General features: G+C 36.9%; 1 protein-coding gene across 1 annotated transcript in view; it reads left to right on the top strand.

Annotated features, from left to right (window-relative positions):
* Window positions 1–5,060: 5,060 nt before the first annotated feature.
* Window positions 5,061–25,438, top strand: part of LOC136045392 (uncharacterized) — a 32,967-nt gene continuing 12,589 nt past the window's right edge. The window contains 6 exon segments of the mRNA XM_065731217.1: window positions 5,061–5,152; window positions 6,047–6,167; window positions 9,002–9,133; window positions 15,824–15,962; window positions 17,097–17,155; window positions 20,623–20,688. Coding sequence (XP_065587289.1) covers window positions 5,061–5,152; window positions 6,047–6,167; window positions 9,002–9,133; window positions 15,824–15,962; window positions 17,097–17,155; window positions 20,623–20,688 — 609 coding nt within the window.

The raw sequence follows: 25,438 nt of genomic DNA, 5'->3' as shown, positions 1-25,438 counted from the left end.
TAGTTGCCTTATATCCCTTATGTTAATGGTAAATTTAAGGTTGAGAGAAGTAGTTATTTTAGCTCTTACCAAGAGTAGACCAGGGTTCTGACAAGGAAAGTCTGTGAAGGAAGTAGAGGAAGCAGGTAATACAGAAATAACAGAAGCCAGATATCATTAATAGGTTAGTCTTCATTAAAATATATATATATAAAAGCAAACCTTTAAGCATGAAATAACTTATAAGAAGGTGCAGTACTACAGTACTAGCTACTCATGAAGTAAAAGCATAACTTCATTGAGGTACCAAGCAGCCAGCATTTTCACAGGTGGCCTTACAGCAGAAAGGTTTTGGAGACTAATTCTAAGGCAATCTCATTTACCATATTCTCCAAAACCTTTCAATAGTCAGCTTTCCCTGCCATTCTTCCATCAGTAAGCAGCAAAATGAAATATCATTACTTCACACACGGGTAAACATAGCAGAAAACCACATTGCACAGTTTGTGTTTTGAGAGTCAAGGAATAGCATCTAATTAAATAAAATATCTTTGTTATTCCACTGTTTGGTCCATCCTGTGGGAAAGGACTGTGGTTACGTGCAGCATAACCAGCTCAGCAAGTACTGTTCTAGCTCCAATGGAATTTAGGGGAAGAACCTACCTCATCACAATTACAAACCTGCTCTGTTTCCACCTACACAGCATAGAGCTAACTGTTAAGGCAAGGTTGGATTGCAGCTATTTAACTCCACAATCTAATGAGAAAAAATAACACAGGTGGAACCATTACAGAGGAGGGATGACATCAATTCATCCTTATTAATGTCCTACTCTGTAAATAATTAAACCGTTCCTAATCTAGTTTGTTAGGGCTAAATGTACGATACACTATTATTTTTCTGATTCAGTATTGCTCCAAAATTGTAAGAGATCATTTAAAAAGCGAATCTTAATTTAAAAAAGCAAAGCTGTTTCTACTGCTTTGAGTGAATATCTGTAGAAATTTTAAAATAAAATTTTAGCAGTGTGATTTTCTGTGCTTATTCAAGTTCTTGGAACCATGAAAAATGGTTACAAAAAAGCACTAGCAATGAGTTACGTTATTTGTACATGAAAATATAAGCAATCTTCTAATTGTGATTTATATGCAAGCACAATTTCATAAAAATTAAACATTAGTTACTTCAGAGTGAGAATCCCAACGAAGATTAACTTACAATATCAGATCTGGGGCTTTCTGCTGAACAGACAACGGATGTCCCTCCGAATTTGATACAGAACTACTAGAGGAAATCTAGTACATCTAATCTTGCTGGGTCTAAATAAAGTTCTTAATACTACACAGTGTGAGACTGTGGGAAACATCAGAAGCAGAGACCCACACATGCTATTCAATTGTAGAATCATTGTAGCTTCATCACTATCACTTCATCTGTATATCTTACCTATTTCTGATTAACATTGCTTAAGGATGTTACATTTTGACTGGAACATGACCAAAGTGGAATGGAAATGATCAGTGTACCAGTGACAACAAGAGACTAACCCTTCTTGGCTTGCTTTATCTGGCAAAGGTTGGAAAGGGTTCTCCATAAATATCTGACAGATGAAATACTAGGGAGTGAGAAGAGCTGATGAAGTTAAAGGACAGCACTAGCCAAAATGAAATGGATACTACCTGGCAATGAATAAATTTAGTCTTGACTCACAGCCTTAGCTTTCAGATATGACATAATTGCAAATACATTTATGAAAAGATCCTGGTAACAAAATACCTGTAGCAGTATGGGGAAATCAGGATGGCCTGTGAATGCAAGGACCATTTTGGCTTAATATCAGTGTAGCAACAGTAAAGACTTTGATCTTAATGTGCAGAAAAAATATCAGCTTGCTTCTTTGTTCCATTTCTTTTTTTTTTTTCCCCAAGGGATTTCTGATCTGTCATCCTCTCCACCTGCAAATACATCTCTTTTCTGAAAGTGCTACTATACTTTTTTTTCCCTCCCCCCAATTTTCTGGGGGATTAACATCATTAGTTTGAACAAAGAGCAACTGTCTTTTATATTTTGTTTGAAGTTCACTGCTGCTTCACTGGCCTTTGAAAGGAGCTATGTGCCTGAAGATCTGTTCACTTTTTCCAATGCAGATAGGATAAAATAGACTTACTGTATTTCTCTCAGGTCAAAAATGCCTATTATAATCAGGAAAAAGTAGGAAATACATATATTGTTTGAAATGTCATACTTGTTTTGCAGCTTTCTCTCTTCTCTGTTTTTTTGAAATAAAGGACTAAGATAAATTTTGGGTTGTAAGACAAAATGTCAAGAAGTCTTAGCACATAAAACCTGGTTACCTTGGAGACTCCATCAGGAATTAACTATTGATGACTGTCAGTTAAATGAGGCAGAATATGTAAAATGATTACAATTAGAATCTGAAGCAAAATCTGAGGTAGATCAAAGGGGAGAGGAGGTTTATTGTGTATTGCCAATTCCATTGTGTCACTGAATCTGGACACTTCCAAGCTACAGAGACAAACAGGCTAACCATGTACAGACAAAAAAGCTTTGCTGTTCCATTCTAACACAATAGACCCTTACTCAGTTTTAGTTAAGTAATAAGCAAGTACTTTGTTTTAAAAAGATATAATGTGCAACTGTAGTCACCAGCTCCTTAGAGGCCACATTCATCTAACCTTGCTGAGGAGCAGTGCAGATGTAAAAGTCCCATCTCTCACTTGTGGATCCACAGAAGGTCCTGGCCCTCTAGTGAAAGAGTAGCTACCCTGGAGAGATACCAACTATGTTTTGCTAAGTTAAGGCCAATAATTTACTATGCTATGAATGCTATTATTTAATATTTCTCAACAGCACCATTCCAAATGCATTTTCAGCAGCACCTAAACTGGATTAAAATACCATAAAATCTTTTAGGAAATTGGATTAACAAAAACAATAAACACATAACTTGATTATTACCTTAGAAGGTTCAGTAGCTAGACTTGTCCAGACTATACAGCAAAGACATTTCTAAATAAATGAGGTTATCATGAGTGCAGTAATTACAGTGTGAAACATCAAGCTACTTAACATAAACACAGTAGTTAGAATAGCATGACCAGGCTGTAATCAATAAGAAAACAGCCAAATCAGAATGAAATACATCACAAGCAAAATGTTGGACTTTCTATGTTCACAAATAAATGTGAATCACTTGGTCAGTCCCCTGGCACTCCTCTTGCATTCATCCAAGTGATATATGGGATTATGAAAACCAGCTTTCTTGACCTTTAATCTGATTCCTATAGATCAGGAAAATATAGATGTTATTTTTTGGCAGTTAGTCTACATAACATGCTATGGCCTGTGTTAATAAACTTTTTGTCTGCATCCAATGGCAAGTTACACTTTTTCTCCAAACAAAGTGCATTCTTCTATACATATTGGAAGGTTTCCCAAAAGTAAGTCAAGTTTTACAAATGGTCTTTGAAAACCAATCAACAATTGCTGCTTTTCACTCAATTACCATTTTTTGTCAAACTGAAAGAAAAAGCCTGAGAATACTGGCATTAGTTTAAACTATCACTCAGTACATGGAGAAATAATGACATCTCCCATTTTACATTAACTCAAGCAACATTTGTGAAAGTACTAAGTGATTACTTATTTTCAGTAGTACAGCTAACTTAGTCAATTTCTTAACAATTACATTTCTCTAATATAGAGATGACTTAGATCTCTTCTTCAACTTGAGCTTAAGAGAACAATTCTAACATTTTAAATTCCACTTCTTAGTTGGTATCTCTTTCCATATTTCTTCCGTTGATAAAATGAAATGGTGCCCAGAGCTTGAAAAAGCAAACAAGCAAACAAACAAACAACAACAACTAAACTGAAAAAATTTTAGTTTTGGAAGTTAGAGGCAATTTTTTTCTATAAGTCACACGAATCCCATACAGAAAGGCTAGGAAGGTTTCACCCACTCTAATGACTCCAAATACTACTCATGACTGATTATTTAAACTATGTCTGCAATAACTTCTGGTCCATAAAAATTATATATCACATTGAAAAGACACAGGTGTTAATCCTAGCAAAAACTAGAAGGGCTCATCCTGCTTAAAAATCCTTGTGGTTCCTGATATGTAGGACAATTATTTTGCTCCTACATTTGAGTGGTATTGATAACTGTTCTTAATTTCTTTCTTTCTATGTACAGCTGGAGTTTGAGCAAAGGTGAAGTGATTTTTAGTGTAAATGCTAAAATTACTGAGACCAGAACACTATGGATCATATGCATTCAAATATTAATAGCTAATCATTTTTCCAGATGGTCCATACTAATAGACTTCTGTCTAGGGAGAATTATGAGAAAATTAGTCACTGTTGATCATCTCACTGTTGTCTCAATCATTTAAACACTAAAATGTCGAACCCTACATTTGTTATTACAGTGAAAGCAAACAGACCTCTAATAATGCACATACCATTTGTCATGATCTATCCTGCAGTCAGAAACTGCATGAAACTGCATTTTCTTTTTCTACCTCTAGCACATAGACTGCTATTTGGCCATCTTTGGTTCTCAATCTCACATAGTTCAAACAGCCCTTTCGGGCTCCTCACCTTTACATTCACACAGGCTGCAGCAGGGAGGGCCGAATCAAGTAAGGCCATCGAGATGCTGTAAGAATTGCTGCATTTGGGTGCAGTGATCTATCACAAAATTTCCTGTGAAGCATCTTCTCATGTCCCTGAGGGGGACGTATTTCCTGGCCTGGCAATAACTCAAGACTTCACATTGGATATTAGGACAAGTTATTTCACGCGGGGGCGGTGGGCACGGAGCAGACTGTCCAGGGCAGAGTTCAAGGAGCGTTTGGACGCCCGGGCTTGGATTTGAAGCGGTCACGTGCGGAGCCGGGAGCTGCGGTCCGTGACCGATGTGGGCCCCTTCCCACTCAGGAACGGCGCAACGCCACTTCCGCCCTGTGAGCAGGCTCAGACCGGAAGTGCCGTCCGCCTGGCCCGCCCCGCTCCGAGCGGCGCGGCGGGCTGAGGGGGTGGGGCGCCGGTTGCCATGACTTCGGTGGGGGGGTACGGCCCGCTGCTCTGGGCTCGCCTGCTGGCCCCGGAGGCGTTGGAGCTGCTGGCGTTGCCGCGCGGCCTTCGGTAGCCCGAGCAGCGCTGAGGCCTTCATCAGGCTGTGTGATTGCCCTTTGGGCCTCAGCTCGCTGCCCATCCGTCCCGCTCAGCGCTGCTCCGTGCCTCTTGCTGCTGCTCCCTGGCCTAGCATGGGTCAGGTTTCTTCTGACAGCATCACCTCACGGCTGGGGCTGCCGCAGCTGTGCAGGTTTCGTGCACGGAACGTGGAGAAATGACAGTACCCCTTCGTGGCCTGTAATATTCTGTAATCGTGCTTGGAATATTTTGGCACGTTCCCAAAACACAGGCGTCTTCAGAACACCTCTGAATGCTGTTAAGATGTTAAGCCAGTTTGCATCACCTGTGTCTGAGCAGTTGTTGTCTGACCCCATCTTATTTGTAACAGAGAAGAATTCTGTCAGGATTGGTATTGCTCTGTTATTAACAGTCCGGTGTTCTATGTTTTTATTAAAAAATAATTATATGTGTTTTCAGACTAAATTAGTAATATCAAATAATCAAATTTATCAGTAAAATAGAAAAATTCATGACTAAATATACACTCCAGGATTTTTGGAGCAATTTCTCTACAGAACACTGAAAACAGTTCATTTGCTTTCAGTATGTGTTCTGTTCTTTGACATTTATTTTACATTCTTTAGTATAATGATTGTGTTGCTTACATTTCAATTGTTAATTCAGTATTTTATTGAAAACGTTTGTCTTCATGAAACAAACACAAGGAAGCTGTTGGTGTGTTTGTTACACTTTTAAATTCCTGTCTGAAGAAATGCCATACAAGTGAAATGATTAAAAAATACTTGCTTTATTGCTGAATATCCATTATTAATAGAAGTTTGATTAATCTGCTTAATGCAATTGCTGTTCTATTTAAGTTTTTTCAAAAGGCTTTTTTTACAGGCCTTGCATTTCAGATGATTTAAAAATAGGGTATAGCAGCAGAGATCATGCAATACGAACGGATATCAAAGAAATACCAGTATCAAATGAATTAGCAATTGCTACACAAGCTTTAACCAAGGTAAACCAGGAAGATATCTGAGTCTTCATGCTGTAGAACAGGTACTTTTGTCACTGTCATGTCTTTTGTATAGTACTTAGGCAATCTGTTTTGACATTTATTCTGATTCGTATACTCCTATATGTACATTTTTATTTCCAAAATAGACTAACATAGAAATATTGATAGGTAAATTAGAGGCTGGGTTACTCAGCTAACTGAATCAGAGAAGATTTCATCAGGATTACCATTGTTTAATTTTGAAAATGATAAATTCTAAAGGCTTAAACCCATCTTGTCGTGGCTAAGAGTGTGACAATAAACGTGGGCCTGCCAGTTCCATTTATATTTGCCTTGTGTCAGTTATGAGCATAGCTAACATTCCCTACTGCATCTGCTTAAATGAAATAGTGCAGTGCTTCTGCTTTGTGCATATCATATACAAAGTCAGAAAGAAGATCCAGATGGCATTATCTGCACTTGCATAAATAGATGTGTGACGTAAACAGTCTTACTGAAATTAAATGCTGAGATTCTGGAGGGAAGAAGCAGTCTATAACGAGGGGAAAAAAAAGCTTTCTTAACATAAATGCCTTAAGAATTTGTGAAGATGCCTCTAGGGGCCTGTAGAGGGAGATCTGTTACATCAAAATGATATGTTTCTATCTGTCCTTCCACTGTGTTAAGAAATTACCAAAGAAGATGCTTTGGGATATGAAGTAATTATGTGTGCAGAAAGTTTAATTCCCCAGGAAAAAAAAAGAAAAAAAGAAAAACATAACTTGTATTTTCAGATCATGAATAGTGTGTAAATATAGAAAAGAACTAAAATTTAGTGCTTTTGGTACTGCTCTTAGAAGCAATATCTCTTTCTAACTTGTATCTCATAAAGATTTCTGGGTGTTTTGCTCACCAAAGTCAGCAGAAATCAAAATGTTTATCCTATTACACCTCCTCTGTTACTTCTTGCTAAAATATAGTTATTTTTATTCTTTTGCAATGAAAAACTTTGCAGACTCCTAGCATAGGTTTTATAAATATGTTTTGACCACTTTCTAGGATTCTGTTTTGATATCTGTATTGATACACATGTATGGATCTCTTCTGCAGAATCTAACTAGCCATCATCTGGCAGAGACTTGAGGATTCCAAAAGGAGTTATTTCCTGAGAAAGCTAATCTTTAATGCATGAATATTCTCTTCAGAATTGAAGGTTTCTGAGGGGTGTTTTTAATTTGATGACAAACTGTACATTTGGATGCAAAGTATCTTTATATTGAGGGTCAGCTGTCATCGTGCTTTCTTTGCTTGGAACTATTAAAATATGTATTTAATATTGTATATTCAAGTTTTCCATTTCATGAGTTATGGTTGTCTAAATTTCAGTTTCCATTGCTTATCTTCCACAGCAGTGATACAGTGGAGTGATGCCTATAATAAATATTACATCTTTGATGTCTTCGCTACCTCTGACACTGCAAAATGAATTTATTTTGACACATTTTTATAATTTATATGTTTGGTGGTTTTTTTTCTGCAGAAGTGTTTTTTTGTTTTGTTTTTTTTTATAGTTACATTTTAATTTCATTAGAAAACATTCTGATGCAGTATTTCTTTGTTGTTGTTTTAGAAGGCTTCTCAGTACTTTGTTTATCAATCAGATATTTTATTTGAGTTGAGTCAGCTAGCACACTAGGAACCCTACTTTTAGGTATCTCGTGAAAGTAACTTTTAACTGAGCAAGGCATCTAAAGTTCTCATGCAGTGAGTGCAGATCTATCTTTGTAGTCAGTGGAGATGTCTCAGGCTATGATATTTGGTCTCTGTCTCTGGTTTCAGTCATCTCTGCCAGCCCTGCGTAAGATATCTTTTATAGTCTGTTTCTTATGACACTCAACAGTGTGTGCATGAGAAACTGGGTCAAGCACCCCTGAGTTCACTGTAACTGAAAGTTATTCACCTGTTTCCTATGTATGTAGGTGCCTAAATTAGAAGTTTTTACTCTGTAGTCTGAAACCTGTGCTGACATCCTAAGATGTCCGAAGCATGGACATGAAGCAGGGAGCTCCTGCCAGTGTAGAGACACATCCTCTTCTGAATTGATTGTTAGAGCCCAAAGAGGATGCCACAAGGCATAGAACTGCATTAGAAGCTTGTGTTTAAGTGAATAAATGGTATCACCAGCATCTTGAGCAGAGTAATGGAATAGCTGTTTCTTTTTTGGGGTCTAGTTTACTTTGTATATTAAGGTAAGTAATGACAGTACAACTTGCTTAGTGAGTGCTACAAATATGAATGTATTGCACTAGATACTGCTATTGCTACTATTAATATTTTTTAAAAGCTAATATTTAATGACCTAATCTTGGAAAGTGACTTAAACAAGGTACTTGTGACAGAAGAGCTCTTACATACTTCTGAGCATCAGAACAGTAGCCATTTCCTAATGGCTACTGTTGCCCATGCATCTTGATGGGCAGGCATTTCTGCATGGTGAGAGGCTGCACATTCTGTTTTTCTCTGAAAGGCTTAATTTTTTTATATAGGGAGCCAATCAACTACTGTAAGATGCTTTTTCTGTGTTTTTCTGTGTATGGAATATACTTTTTTCTTTCCTTGCCTTATGTTTGAATTCTTTGTTATTAGAAATTATACATTAGACATAGCACATTTCTTGATTAAATATTTAAAATATCAGACACAGTAACATTTTATTTTCTGTACCTGAAACTTTGGAATGTGTCCTCTGATGTGCTCAAGTAACAAAAACTAAAAATAAAAATTGCAGTATTAGAAAAAAATGGACTGTGTGTTTTATGCAAGAGTAACATTAAATACTCTCTTCTTCCTAATAGAAGTATTACAACACAGATGTACCAGGAAAACTTCTGAGGTTTTTACATAACAAACTGTGTGAGAAGGAGCCCATAATTGAAGGTCTGAAAAGAAAAATCTGGGAATATCAAGAAAATGAAAGGACTAAAATGGTATGTTTTTCACAGAGATTATAAATATATTACCAATCCTAGAAACTTTTAAATACTTTCAAAAAAAAGTGTCTGCATTGTTGGGCGGAGAGGAACCTTATGGGATCTACAACAGCGAGGGTAGAATCCTACACGTGGGGAGGAATAACTGCAATCATCAGTACAGGTTAGGGGCTGACCTGATGGAGAGGAGCTCTGCAGAGGACCGGGGTGTCGTGGTGGGCAGCAGGTTGACTGTGAGCAGCAGTGTGCCCTAGTGGCCAAGAAGTTCAGTGGTATCCTGGGGTGCATTAAAAAGCCTGGCCAGCAGGTCAAGGGAGGTGATCTTCCCCCTTTACTCTGCCCTGGTGGGGTCATGTCTGGAACATTGTGTCCCCAGTTCTGGGCTCCTCAGTTCAAGAAAAACAGGGAACTTCTAGGGAGTCCAGTGGAGGGCCACGAAGATGGTGAAGGACTTGAAGTATCTCCCATATGAGGAAAAGCTGAGAGAATTAGGGCTGAGAAGACTGAAGCAGGATCTTACCAGTGCTTATAAATAAAGAGCAGAAGTCAAGTGAATGGGGCCAGGGATTTTCTGCAGTGTCCAGAAACAGAACAAGAGGCAATGCACACAAACTGGAACGCAGGAAATTTATCATCTCTGTACAAACATCAGAAAAAAACTTTATTACACAGAGGGTTACAGAGCAGTGGAACAACCTACCCAAAGATGTTGAGGAGTCTCCTCTGGAGATGCTGAAAACCTTCCAGGACACTTTCCTGTGTGACATGCTGCAGGGAATCTGCCTTAGCAGAGGGTTGGACTCTGATCTCCAGAAGTCCTTTCAAACCCCCACAGTTCTGTGATTCTGTGATTTCTGGTTTCATTATTTTCATAGTAAACATTAAGGTAGGAAAATATCAGGGCACTTCTTGGGATATCTCTTGCTAAAGATAAGTATTTTGACTAGAGGAGTCTGTAGTACTCAGTGTCACTCAATTCAGTGTGATAGTGTAATCAGTGATAGTTTGACTAAGTGATTATAGTTACAGTGTTTCTTTTCATCTGTTTTTAACAAAATATTTTATGAAATATTGTTGTAAATCCTTAAGAAAAAAGATGTTCATAAATAATACTTGAATAAAATGTTTCTCTCAGCACTCTCTGTATTCCATTTTAGTTACAGAAAAGTCCGTCTCCGTACTTTCATTACTTCTCATTTCTTTGTTCCTTCTGTCTCTATATAACTCCTGAAATAAATCTTTTTCTTCTTCAGAACTCTGTTGTAAATCATTTAAATTGGCATTTCAAATATCCGAATGAAGATTAAAATCCTTCATGTTTGATTTTCCTTAACTCCTGCCATAGTTCTCAGAGTTTAACAACCATTAACAGACATGAGAAGTCCCTTTGAACGATTTTGTCCACATAAATGCAGACATAAATAGCTAGTTATAATGGCTGAGAACTATCTTAATTATTCACCCTGTAGGCTTCAAATGGGACACTTAATTCAGTCATGTATTTCTGTCCATCATTTCCTTTTCCTTTCTGTAATGTAAACACGCCCTTCCCAAGTTAACACTTGTCAGCAGTTCACTGAAATGTGAGAAATCTGTAATGCCTTTTTAAAAACTTCACATATATTTTAGACTGATAAAAAGCAGTCTCAGCTTCTAAAGAGGCTTCAGCTGAGCATGACTATAGATTGCTTTTTGATCTCAGCTCCCTGTGCATCATTAAGATGTACAGTAGTAATGAAATCTGAAAATGCCATCTTCTGCCAGCAGTCACATGAGTTAGACAGTATTACCTGTTAAGGGAAAAGATCGTGTCTCAGATGTACCCTCTGAGGAAAGCAGGTACCTCTCTTCATTTGGAATTCATAGCTCTGCAGTCCATCCTAGAACAGGATATTTCAGCTGGGTCAGTGGTTCTTGTTAACAGAAGAAAGTGGTAGCAGTTCATTCTCATTACAGTCTGTTAGCTACCACACTCAACAGGAGTGCATTTTATTTCTGTACTGCTTCATTTGGGCAAGCCTCAGGGAGACTGCTTTCTGAAAATAATGTTGACATTAGCAAATGATAGAAATTACAGTAACATACATCAAACGTGGAAAAAGAAAAAAAAAACCTGACCATTATTAAGTATCTTCCATTATTGGAAGGTTTGGAAGGCTATAAAGTAGACAATGAAGCAAATAAAAGACTATAAATGGCAATATACATGTCAGTATTATGGACAAAAGAGTCTTAATATATTGAGAGGGAAGAAAGTGTTTGCAATTGTATGAGCTTACGAGAGGATGAAAATTATAGAGTTGTTAGTAATGTGAAAACACTGGGGGCAATTAAAAAAAAAGGATATGCTGTGTATAGGAGGAAGCAGAATCGTATATTTGTGTCACAAAGTAATAATTACTTTCTGATTTACCTCCAGAAAGGATTTTAAATGCCTGCAGAGAATACACATTTATTGATGAGTAAACGAAGATAGTTTAGATTTAGGAGCCTCCCAGAGACAGCTGACCAGTTTGCATTAGATGTTTTACATGACAGAACTAGTGTGGCTTATCTTAATCAGCATTGCAGATTACACAAAATAGGTATTTTCCAACAAAGCTGATTTTGCTATTTCAGTAGAATACACATTCATTTGAGTGGTACCTGTGAACACAAGATCTTTGCAAGGTGCTTGATTTAGTAGCACAGCTTAAAAGATAGCATTCAGTGTGCTACAGTAAGATATGTCATGCCTTAAAATTTAGTGATGTGACCTTCCGCTAAGAGGTGGAATACAACTAGAAGTCTCTAGTTCCAGACCTCAAGAAGAGGAAGGTAGACATGGATGAGGCCTACCAGGAAAGCTAGGAGGCACAGTGGTGAAATTTTCTCTCATAAGAAGTTCAGTCTATGTTAGTAACATGGACCGTGGAGCTTGCGGGGTAAGTATCTACTGTTCCATTTGTCACTCCAGTAGGATGGGATGCTGACCTTTGAGTAAGCTATGAAAGAGGTAAAATATCCTTCAGTCAAAGCCCTTGTTCCCCAGTGAAAGATCTCAAAAAATGAGGAATTAACTCTACCCGTACTCTGAGAATTCTGCCTTTATGCAAAAGGGAATATTCTCTGTTTTCCTCTGTCAAGGAATTTGCAAGGAAATGTCTATTCTCCTTCCAAAGCTATGCTATCTATACTTCTTTTCCAGCTCTGACAAGCCTTAAAAATAAGTTATCTGAACCAGTAGTAATTTGTTAGTCCCATCCTTTCTGGTGCCTCCATTTTGTTGCATTTGAAAGACCTGCATAGATGACATAATAAAATAGTGTCCAGAAGATGAAACTACACAGGAAAATGATTGCTGATCGGAGTGCGTTATCAGAGGAGTGGTAGAATCTTCATCCCCTGAAATTTTCAGGTCTGGAAGCCCTTTTAGAATACACCCATTAGTTGAATTGAAGATAGGGGTGTAATAGCAGGGCAACTGTCTGAAAAGCAATGGCTTGCGTGCAACCAGTGGGCATACTAGAACTTTTCACTTTGAACCTTGACATTTTAAACATAAAAGTGAAACAGTTACAATTATGAATGTACTCCGTAACGAGTTATGGGTATATGACTTTCCAACAATAAATTTTAATGAGCACTGGAATGATCATTTCTCCTGCGACTCGTAACTGGTGTTATTTGTTTTTACTGACGACTTGTACAATTGCACCCTCTTGTGGTGTAAATAATAGTCGTTAAATGCCTAAAATATAATTTTGGAAGGAAAAGGGACATGATTATTTAAATGGAAGATTATCAGTAACGATTTTGTTACCAAGATAGATTCATGATAAACTAACAGCAATAACAACTTCAGTTTATAATTTTAACTAAAATATGCTCAAGTGTTTTCTTTTTTGGTATTGTAAGATAGCATCAGTAATTTTAATTGTATATTTTTTCACTTAAAAGTGCAAAAATCTTACTTGTTTTTCAACATCCCTTTATTTATCTTGTATGTGTATGAAGTACTTCAAGATACCAAAGGAAAATGTGTATTTCACAACTGCATAATAAACAGCTGCGTTCTCTCACCTTTACCTCAAGGGCCATTTGCTTTTAATATTGTCATTGTAGGTGGATATATCTAGATTAAGTTTTTTATTGTCCAAAATTATGGATGTGTATTTATTTAATATTATTAGAAATGCCTGATGCATGCAGCTAACAACCTGCATTATGAAACTTTAATACAAGTATAGTTGATGTATTATTTAGGTGTAGAATATACTTTTCTTTTTTTGTTCGTTTTTTATTTTGTTTTGCTTTTTAATCTTAAAGCAGTAAAACTGTTAGAATGGAGATTACAAAATAGATAAGGTGAGAAATGCTGAAGTCTCTTGTCTCAGCCGTGTCATAATTGCCTTCCAGCCTCCAGCCCTTTTTTCTTACATCTTGAAAGTTCCCCAGTTTAAGCAAGCCAAACGCTACCGCTGTGGGCAGATGGTAGAGAGAACATTGCTACAAAACCTGCCACTCAAAGTGTAACAGATGACTGTAGCTACAGAAAATTGTCCCTTTGTTCATTTTGCTAATGAGTGTCCTCATTGCAGCGGGAGCCTGAATAGTTAATGACGTGTAGTTCTGCTCCCTGGCGGGCGGTGGGGCTAGAGCTAAAGGTTGTCTCAGCGATGCGCAAAGTCCGAGTGGAGAAAGTGTCTTGCGGGATGTTTGTATCCTTTCATTAAAATAGTAAAGGACTACGGATACACTTGCAGTTGTGGCGCCGTTTAAAACTTATTTAGGAGGTTGATTCGTTGGCTTTACTTTGTGATAAACTCAAGGTTCTTCTCCAAGCATCGGCTGTTTCTCAAATACCACCCGAGGAGGGGAACAAATGGACCTCACCCTGCTAAGTGCTTTAACAGCTCCTTAGGAGCTCGATGGAGATCCGGCGTTGGTTTTGCAGTGGGTTGAGCTGACTACTGCCAGATCAGTCAGTTACTAACACTCCAACATCGCATGTTGTTCTCCTAACTCTGCTGTTTCCTGGGCTTGGTACAGCTTTTCAATACAAACATGCAATCTAGCAATTACCACGTAAGAATAATTTTAACTTTCTTAGTGCACAAAGATTGTTTAAGATGAAATAATGCTGAAACGTTTTACTCAAGTTTGTGAGAATATCTTGCATTCTTAAAAGTAATGTTTTTTGTAAGAATACTTGCTCTTTATGTAAACTTCCTTTGGTAAAGGAAGGGGACGCACAAGCTTGGATTACTTACTTTTCAGAACAAGCTTGGATGAATTACTTTTCAGAACACTTTGCATTTTAATTACATATTTTCTTATAAAATCAATGAAAACATTGTGGCCAAAATTTTACATAATACAGTGATAATTTTTTCTGGTAAATCTGGGATCAAAACTATCTTTTCTGAGGAAAAACAAAAAGTACTGGACTGACTGTTACCTCTAAGTACCCTACAGTTCAAGTTTCTATGTCATTTGAAGACCTCAGAGTTTTGCTTTCAAAGTTCTTTCACATTTTTATTTTCAAGTAATTTCTTTTTTTTTTTAATAGTTCATATTTTTACCAACAAAGCAAACAACATTCTAAATTTTCTTTAATAAGCAAAGTAGCTGCCGTCTGAGTCTTCTCTTTTGTGTTAATATTTTAAAGAGATCCAGGAGTTAGTTAATATTCCAGTATTACTATAAAGATCTGTGCCAGCTCTGGAAGCTTTTCTATAATTTTAAAAGAAATATGTGGCAGTAAAATCTAGACAGCCATAAGACAATATATTCAAATGTTTTCAATAGCTTTGAGACCAACAAGAAAAAAAGAGTAGCTGTCCCAATAAGCTTCAGTTGCATAAGAAGTCTTTTCCATAATGGACGTGGCAAGATTTAAACAAAGGACACGCATAATAAAAATGTAAATGAGTTTGCTTTACTAAAACTATAACTTTAAAGTCTTTTGTTGTATGTTATCCTGGAACCTTCTTACAAGGTAATCACTGTTTGCATAGAGATTTAAACCGTAGTCTTCAATAGCATTAAACCCCTGCACGGTCTATGTGTGACAGGCATGCAAAGCCATGTTAATGTTCAGAATATGAATTGCCTCTGGGTGGCTCCGACACCAAGTAGCAAACCAACTGTGTTGATATCAGAAGGCCTGATGGACTCCATGCGGCTCCCAGCCTGAAAACTTCACCGCTTTGACATGTGATGTGCTCCTCATGACACTGGCAGCACTGTCACTGAGAAATGGCACAAAGGCAACAAGCCCCCCTCCTTAGCCATGCACTTTGCAACCCCCTGGTGTTGCCTGTCCGCAGCCTCTCCTGCCTGCCTAGTTACGGACAGTGCTTCAGAAACACGGGGGGAAGTGTGGGTGGATAGGCCCCAGCTGCCTTCCTGGACTCAGCCTCCATAATAAATTGACCTGAATGATGAGGGCACACAAACAGTATGATATGCATTATTCCTGTCAATAAAATGTCCCCATGTGTTATAGTCTTTGTATATAATGTACTGCAGCCTTTCTTCTAGCAGGAACCTTTTTAGAGCCTCAACTTTTTTTTCTATTCATATTATGGCTCTGTAATAGAATTCAGAAATTATATGATACTCTGTTGTATAATATTATACCAGTGCAGCATATTGAAATCCCCGATTCCTTACTTATAAATTCAAGGCACTGCAATCTTTTAGATTGTCTTTGAAGACGATGACCATGGAAACAAAAAGCTTGAAAAAGAGAATGAAGAGTTCAAAGAAGAGGTTTTCAAACTACGCTACAAGATTGCTCGTCTTAAAATTTCTCTGCAGCACTCTAAAAAACATGCATTAGGTAAAATTTTAAGCTGATGTGGTTCAAGATGTTCAGCTGAAATGTTACTGAAGTAGGAATTAATTGCTAATGCACTTCGGAAGGATAGTGACTTATTTCTGGGCTGTTGTCTTTTTCTGGTATTGAATGCTAATTTTGTACGTATTTGTACAGAAAATCATACATTCTAATTGTAATGCATATATTTACATATTTTTATTTTATGACAAAGGAATATTTGCTGTGGCTTTTGAGACTAGTTGCCTAGCAATGTGGTTGAGTTTATATTTTGTGGCGGATAAGTGCTGTAAAGTTACTGAAGTAGAAGAGTGTTATATGTCAATATTTTTGCTTTTAAATTTTGATATGCTATTTTATCTTCATGACATTAAAATCTCCCTGGGGTAGTTTTTGAGCTTCTGCAAAATATCCAAATGTTTATTTTTTTCATCTAATTGTATACTTTCGTGTTTCTGTGGAAGTTTTCTAACAGAACTGATTTCTCTCAAATAAGCTAGCACTACTTTTAATACTTTTGCTTTATCATAGCTCTTAAAAGAAGATTTTATTTTATTTTTTTCCCAGAAAAGTACAGTGTGCAGTCTTTACCTACAGGTTGCTTCTTATGTATTTCCTGTGTGAAATATTTAATGGAGAACTGGAAGCTATTTCAGTAAAGCAGAATTTGCCTATTAAGTTTTGTTATGTCCATGCGATTTTGACCCAGTATTTTCTTTAATAGTGGCAAGATGAATTTGACATAGAAAATAATCCTGATTCCTGCTTATCATCTCATTCAATAGTGCTTCTTATCTTTTGAAAGTTTTGTATGAACAATGAAGAACCACCTGCTAAAACACTTTGTACTGGCTGTGACTAACAGCAAGGATGTCCAGAATTAGTATTAATGAAAAGCTGTGGGCTCTCAGTCACACTTGGCTCTTGAACTTACTTCTCAATCTCGGTCCAACCAGCCGGCCAAACAGCAGGAAGAAGGCTGTGAATGTCAAGGCCGGTGGTGAAGGTCACTAGTTCTGCCAGTACTCCTCCTCTGTGCATTCCACCGGGTTTATTGACTGACCGAAGCAAACATCTCGCATACATTAATGGAGGCATGTGATTCCATGGTTTTTCTCTTTCTCCTCTTATTTTCAGACAGGAAAATTCAAGGAATGCAATTAAAGATGGAAAGTGATGAGCTAACTATTCAAAAGGTATGGTAATTTTTACATTTGTGAGCTACAGCCCTGGAGGAACATTACCAGGCCTGGAACTGTTAGCAGCATATAGACCAAATAATGCTAGGAAGATGAAAAATATTCTTAGACTTGAAGGAAGTTGCATTATGCTTTACGACAGTATAACTCATTGTAGAGTAGTAATGAATTGGTGATCCTTTAATGAATATGGTTGTTTCTTGGCCCATCGTGTTGCACAATTTTGTTGAAATGCAGTGAAAGTTCTGAACGTTGATATACCACATTAAAATGACTGACTACTTAATATAGGAAGAAAGGCATTCAGTAAGATTTTGAAGGCAGGAAAAGAGAAAATAGCTAGTTACATCCAAGAAAGGCCTTTTTAGTAACCTGTAATTTGTAAAATATTACACTATCCATGAATAGACCAATAATTATTTGTGATTTATTATTTATGTGTTAACTGAGCAACACAATAACTGAGCAAGGTATAAAATTCAACTTTCTAAAAAATTTTTCCAATGCTAATATCTGTTCATTAACAAATGATAAAACATGGCCTCAGTGTTTTCTTGGTATAACTTCCAGATATCTTTTCAGTAGGCTTTCTGTCTTGTGACAGATCTTAAATAACTTTTTTTCTGCAGGCATATATTTCATTCCTGAAACCTATTCATTCTTAATAGACAATTTTAAAACAGCCAGAAATCTTCTTCCCATAGAGAACACTCCTTCTGTGAAAAATTTCCAAAAGATTTTGTAGAAAACTGACTTATTTGTGGTAAATCTTGAGGGAAATAATTATATTTCTTTGTGCTTATTAAATGATTACAAAACTCTCGCAAAACATAATGATAAAAAATCAACAAATTGAGGGCAAACAAGGCACTGGAATTCTAAGGTCATTCTTTTCATTGGCTTTCTTTGTGACCTTAGATGGATCTGTCTTCTATGGCCAAGTTTCCCACTCCAAAATATGCAAACCTACTTACCTTTACAGGACCATTGAAAGGTTAAGTTCATTAAAGTTTAAAAACAGGATAATATACATGAAATCAAAAATGGAAATGGAACATTAGTTGGCCTGTCTACTTCGCTGCACTGTCAAGGAAGGGATGCTTCTGTTAGCATTTCAGCTGTTGGGGTCTGGCAGTGTTCAGGAATCCTCCTCAGGTTTGAAATCTCATTATGCTGTAAAGAAGGTGCCAGTCATCAGTTCCTATACTAAATAATTCTTCTTCAGTCAATTTCAAAGTCCAAAGAATACTTTTCATAGCATTTTTTTTCACCCTTTCACTTACAAGATTTTTTCTCCTGAAGTTTACTTTTATTTTGCTTTCCTTCACTTCATCTCAGTACAATGGAGGCTTTTGTCTCACATGCAGATTCTCCCTCAGCCAGGGGATTTGAGCAGCAGCATAGGAACTCTTCTACCTATCTCTCACATGATTTCAAAGTGCTACATCTGTGTAAATGTGGATCATGTGCTGTCATCCCAAACTTCCTCCAGTACCACTATCCATACAGGCAGCTGTTCACAGTTGCTGCATTTTCTGTCAAGGTGGTAAGACTGGAGTGCTATCAGAAGCCTTTGGAGCAGTCTTTCTCATTGTAATTCTAATCACTGTATTTCTATTCCTTAAAGAAAAGCTACAGTTCTAAAACATTAACTGGATTACTGAAGTTCCTGAAAATGAGGAGCTGGGCCAGAAGGCATGCAGTGCTGTAGCAGTCAGCATTTGGACTTTTCTCTCCAAAAATGATGGTCACAAAGTTGCTACAGTCGCCAGTACCTTATATGCACTAAACAAAGAAAAAGCCGTGCTCACAAATGAAATTCAGAGCAGACTCTGTGTTGGACCAGTAAGTGATGGTGAAACAGTCCAGGAAATCTGCCTTTTACTTGGAATAATTAGAAAATATTGTTCTATGTCTTGTAGTTAGGACTTGGAGTCTGACAGGTCTCCTTGTGCCCAGCTGTACCCCTGCTCTCCAGTTTCTCTCAGAGCATCATGAGAAATGGCAAACACTGAGTTTCTCCCAAGGGCGAGAGTGCTTGCCTAGTGTTTTACTCACTGTCCAACTCGAGGATGTTTGGATAGATAGCTCTATATAGCAGTGATTTAACTGCTCCTTTACACTGTGTTCTGATTGGAAAATATTCTCTTTAAAGCTGCATATGGTGAGAGCAAGCATACAAGAGCAATAACATCTAGAGTACAGGCAAGGATGCTCCACATGGAGGAAGGAATTTTTCCATAAGTTTGTTCTTCAAATTATTACTGAGTATCTGTGCTTGACTTTTATATGTGTGTGTGCATTGTGTGAATTTGTTGTTTTGTTTGTCTGGTGTTTTTCTGTAGTCTAATGTAAAATTCATAAGTGATCTAGCAAGTCAAAGGACAGCATTCCCCTTTCTCATGCAGTCACAGCTCTGCTATGTCGTGAAGCTCATGCATGAGCATTCTGTATCTAGTCTCATGAATTTCATATTCTTTGAGTCCAATGGCACAGCTTGAACAGAACTGGTGGCTTATTTTCATCACAGAGTGGTAGTTAAGCCACTTTTCCATGACTTGGGATATTGTAATCAAGCCCCATAAAACTCCCAGAGGCACACAATGTGAGCTGCCCTGATTTGTGGCTGAGCATTCCAGCTTCTGGGTTATTGTGCTGAAGGGGAGTGTTTCTCCATTTTTATGAAAGAAAATGAATGACAGTGTTGTGTTCAACATTGTCTGGTTTTAAATATGTTCTAAATGCAAATTCAGTAAGCAACAAACTCTGTTCCTCATCACACTGGGAAATATAGATGTTTAACTGGCCAGTCCCAAGTGACAGCAGCTGTGACAGCTCCAACCCAGCAGATCCCAAGGATGCTTTGCCATACAGCGTTATGTTTAAGCGTGGTTGATTCTGAAACTTCTGATGAATCCCTGAAAAATCCTTGTACTCTTCTGTAGGCACATCCCTTTGTTCTCAGTGAGAGCAGATGTATAGTTTGCTGGCAAATCTTATCTCACACAGATCTTTTAGAACGCTGCAGATTATTCAGTATTCTGCCATTCTTCCTACAAGTGTGTGGCAGAACAGAGGGACCTCCCCTGCTGTTCTCAAATGCCACTGCTGTTTGACAGTAATGAGTATCCACAACTTATTAACAGTTAGCCACATTTCTGAGTTTAAATCAGTGAATGCTCTGTTTCTCATGTTTTTGTCATCTTTCTACCTCCTGTGACATCACGCTCTGTTTTACTTATGTCAGAAAGCTTTTAAGTATGTGACTCATGGCACTATTAAATCCCACAGGAAAACTGCTAGCTGGAAGTCAAAATGCCTATCTGCTACCAGTACTAATGCAGAAATGTTTGCCCATGTGTTGACTCTTGCTCAGGGGACTGTAATCTTGAAAGGATTTTTAGAGAATTATGTCTGTTTGGAATACAAAATCCTACATTAGTTCTCATGTGTTTTTCTTTTAGTTGGCTGAATTTCAAGAACGGATGAAGGCAGAACTTGAAAACGGGAGATCATTAGATAAAAGTCTGGTAAGATATTTGTGTATATTTTAGTTATCGTAAACCATCACTTACTGCAAATCTAATAAAATATAAAACACATTTTCAGAATCCCATGGATTGAATGTGCTTGTTTTTTAGGTCAGGAAGTTGCTTCGCAGGTGAAAAAGCCATTGCAAAATTATGTTAGAGTTCTACTTTGTGTGTGTGGTATTTTGAGTGGAACAGATACAAACAATGGAAATATTTAGAAGAAAAAACACCAATATTTTGTTTTAGATGGGCTTGGCAAACATATAATAATTGCAACATTATTTGTAAAGGTTTACTGCTGCTGTTAACAAATGTCGTAGGCAATGATACAGTTTTGTCTTTAAATATTTTTGTATTCTGCATTAGTCTCGTAAGAACACAGCCTTTTATTTTCTTTTTACATGATCCAGGAACTTTCCAGACGGCTGGTCCTTTATTTTGCCATTTGACTTTTTTTTTTCTTTGCCTGATTTCGTACTGGCTTTCACACTGATCACCACTAGTATGTCTTTGTTACAGTAAACTGACTGGGTTTATTATAATAAAAAATAAAACACAGCTTGACTTGCGATCTAAATGTGCTGGAAAAGAATATGATACTGTTTAGAAGAGAAAAGGTTGTGAATAGAAAATCAGTACCACTTCAGTTATTTAAACATTTGCTTTTCTGCAGCTTGTCAAACTTTGTGCCAAGTCATAGCTGCTGTACTTTGTTTTGTTAATCTCAGCACCATGTGTCTTGGGCTTTTTAGCAAGGGGGCCAATCCTGCAGTCCTTCCTCAGTTCTCAGTTTCAGCGAGTCTGGGTAAGTATTGTAGGACTGTGTTTTTTTAAAACTAGAGGAAAACAAATACAATGTTGTAGAACTGGTCTTTCAAACCAGTTTACAATCGTAAATAACCACCAAAGAAGTTCCCCATTAAATAAATCCAAATAAGCTTCTTCATAATGAAAGTAGCTTTTAATTTTTTTTTTAACCTGAAGTTGTAAGAGCATTTCTATTTGGAATTAGGAAGTTATAAATGAAAGAATTTTAAATCTGCCTTTCTAAATTTAGCCTGCTTAGTCAGGTCGTACATGCTACCCTTTCAAGAAATATCTTTTGGGATAGAGAATCCTGGCTGATGGTGGGAACTGCAGTCCGATTTGTGGATTTGTTAAATTGTATATTTATTAAAATTTTTGAAGGCATTGCTGTTAGATGATAAAGCTGAGGACCGATCTGAAGTCCTGGTATGTTTCTGAACTGCTTTATAACGTGTGAAGAGCTCAGACAGACTTCTGGATCTGAAATCATAACTGGAGAAATCATTTTAAGTTAGAAATTGAATTGTAGTAGTTCTAGAAATCCCTGAGAAACCTCCAACACTAGAATTTAGGTTGTAAGGTTTTATATATTCTTCATATATATTAAAAAAATTTTTTTTTAAGAGAGAGATTGAAGCTTTTAATAATTCATGTGTAAAATAAAATAGTTTTTAAAATGAATATTGATTCATAGTCATTCCGTACTATTTTGACCCCAGAGTTAGTTTCGATTTTTACCTGAAAATACTTCATCTTACTGAAGGAAGTGCGAAAACCTTCCTAGCACAGAAATGGTCCAAGTTCCAAACAAAGGAGTACATGGCAGCCCAACCTTTTCAAAGGCTGTTGACTTGGTCAAGACTTGGCCTCATTCTTCCCTCTCCTCCAAGTGCTCTTTGAAGACATGTGCACAGACACCAAATATCTAGGACACACACTGTGAGGATGGTTTTAAGGTCCAATGGTGCCCCAAAATAAATATGGAATGTATGTGATGACTTACAAAATGTATTGATCATACATTAACTACCCTGCGATGCCTGTAATTTAGAGTGTAGTTTTTTGTGGTCTTACCTTTTCATCATGTGTCATCAGACAATTCATCATGAAACATGAAAGAAATACAGCAGTAATTCAGAAAGACAGACAGGTTAGAGCAGTAATGTGCACAGTTAAGTGGAATCTTATCCTGTGGAAAACAAGAAGGAAGGAGTAGGTTCAGTGAGAAGATGCATGCTTTGCTCATTGAGACTTCTTGTTGGTACTCTGAGTGCATACAAACGTGGCAATGAAAGATGGACAAGCAAGAGAATAAAACCCAGCTCAGAACACACTGATCTCAAGAGAAAGAGAAATGAGTGCTAAATGTCAAAAGTGCATTGTATGTGAGGTTGAAATATAATAATCCTGAAAATATAAATCCTATGACATATGGTGGAATAAAGCATTGGCACTCTAAAAGATCTCTAAGTACTAGCAAGTTTTTAAAGGATTGACACAAAGATCATTATATAAATTAATTAACTTCTGTATTACCATGCACTTCTGCATGTTTTGACTTTACTACAATAAATGTTAGAAAGTGATACAGAATGACGTTTCTGAATAGTGTAAGTCCTGGAAATTGTAAGGATGTTAGATTACATTACAAAACAGAATCAGTGAAGTACACAAATTTGAAAAAGTAGTAAAATTCTGGAATAAATCTTAGGGGGAAAACGTTCATTTAAACATTTTTTCCTTTTTGTCTGCATTAATGATTCTTTCAATATCTGGGGAGGGATCATCATTTATAAGCAATATGGTTGCTTTCCTGACACGTAAGTAATACAGACTCATATGATGCTGATGCATTGAGCAGTAACATAGAAATGATTGGCTTTGTCACAGCTCAGTGCCAGCCAAGGAATTACTGCTACTTTCTGATGCTTTTAACTGTTCCAGTTCATATCCAGTGGAGATTTCAAAGGAATAGTGTATTTCTAATTATCATGTCCTCTATGAACTGAAAAATAATTTTCCCTTGTCAATGATCAAAATTCAAATACATATTTATTCAACTTGTCAGTAAGAAGTCATCTGCCTTTTGACTGTACTATTTATAAAATACTGTTTCCTCATTTTAATAAAAATTGACTAAATTATAACAGCAATTTAGTATTAGGCTTATTCCAAAAATCAGTTTTATTCATATTCCTCAGTAGTTCCTTGTAGCAACAGAAGGAGAAGAGACACTGAGGCGGAAGTGCCAGGTGTCCTGGATGGTGCACAGGAAGAAGTATGCAGTTATTTATTATAAGTCAAATGTGAATGGACTTTATTAGCCAATATTTCAAAGTGTTCTGCTTGTATCATGCTCTATTTAAATTATCTTAATCTATTTTTTTTCTATTTCCACTGGTTTTCCCATAAACCTATACTCGTATTTTAGTTGAGTAACAGAATACTTTCCTTGCGCTGCACTAGTAGCACTCTACTCTCATTAAAAGTTTTTTAGTCTCTTTTTCCATTGCTTCTAGATGGAGCCAAGTAACATCAGTCCTAGACCTTACCCTTATCTCTCTACCCCTTTGAATCTAGGTGTTCCTCACTGTTCTTTGCTCTTTAACCTAAATTGAGCAGATATAGCAGACCACAGGGCATGATGTTTGACAGCTATGGTTAGCTGGTAAGCATAGCTCAAGGTCTGTCTGAAATCAGAAGAATCTTATGGAAGAAATCAATTCATTACCATTTTACCTCATAAACAGCTGAAAATACTGAACCTATAGCACCAGGCCTCTAATCCTAGCTTTGTGCACAGGCAGCAGTATTTTACCTGAAAATACAATGCTATGAGGCAGAGGCAGAAAACCACAGTGCTGTTTGACATAATATCTACATATTATATCAAGACCAAAAGTAGCACAAAATCAGCCTTAAGTTCAGTACTGTAGAAGGCCAGTAGCTTACTGTGCTGCACAACACTGCAAGTTTTTAAAAAGATAGTCTAGGTATTCAATAATCTTTTCTTTCTGAATATCTTAAGCTGAGAATCAATTTTATCCACATGAAAAAAATATTTCCTTTTTTTCATTAACAGTAGGATACAATGCTGAAGAAACTGTGCAAATAGAAAATCAAAGATTACTACAAAACAAGAAACATCACTGAGGTATAGAAGAGCCTGCAAATACAGAATTCATGGCTACAAAACTACAGGTAAAAAATGGTTTTAATACATAGTGTAATTTTCAAATGCTTGTAGTCATCTATCTCCCAAACACTCTCACGATCAGATAAGTGTACTAATTCCACAGCACAGTTCATTCACTCCTTCATGAGAATCTAGTTTAATTTGAGTGTGTGGGAGGAGATACCTGTGTCAGAGGCCTAAATGGTTTTGTAAGAAAATTACGTCTTTGTATTCCAGTTAATACTGAAGAAGTTATTCTCCATTTATTATTCACTTCTTTTCATGTTTAATGATCAAAAATGCTTATTTGATTTACAGAGAAAGTATGGTCTGTTTTAGTTAAGTTGTCCTCACTTCCAAAAGACAGCATCTCCTTCTAAGTCCTGCTCCTTCCTTGCCAAATTTGGAATTCTTTAGATAGAAGAATGCATGTGAATAATAAGGAAAAATCCTGAAACATTTTAATAGCATCTGAATATTTTCCTTAAAATATACTCTTGCCTGCCTGTAAGAGTGATTAGCCCCTGTGAATCTATAACCTAAGTCAGTTATTTGAACTATTAAAGCTATTGCTCTACTGTGAGTTTTATGAGTGTGATCATAACCAAATAAGAATGTTATTTATCATTTGTACCTACTGCTACATCCTGTCATTCCCCAAAAGTTGAAGCATTCATATTTCTCTTTTGCCTTGAATTACATTGTAAATGTTTTAGAAAAATAATGGGCTGAAAAGTGCATATATATTTGAGGATGTTCTTTAAC

Source organism: Cyrtonyx montezumae, unplaced genomic scaffold, assembly GCF_038088225.1.
Source record: "Cyrtonyx montezumae isolate F1298 unplaced genomic scaffold, pur_monq_1.0 scaffold_14, whole genome shotgun sequence".
Lineage (NCBI taxonomy): Eukaryota > Metazoa > Chordata > Aves > Galliformes > Odontophoridae > Cyrtonyx > Cyrtonyx montezumae.
This window is presented reverse-complemented; position numbering and strand designations above follow the sequence as displayed.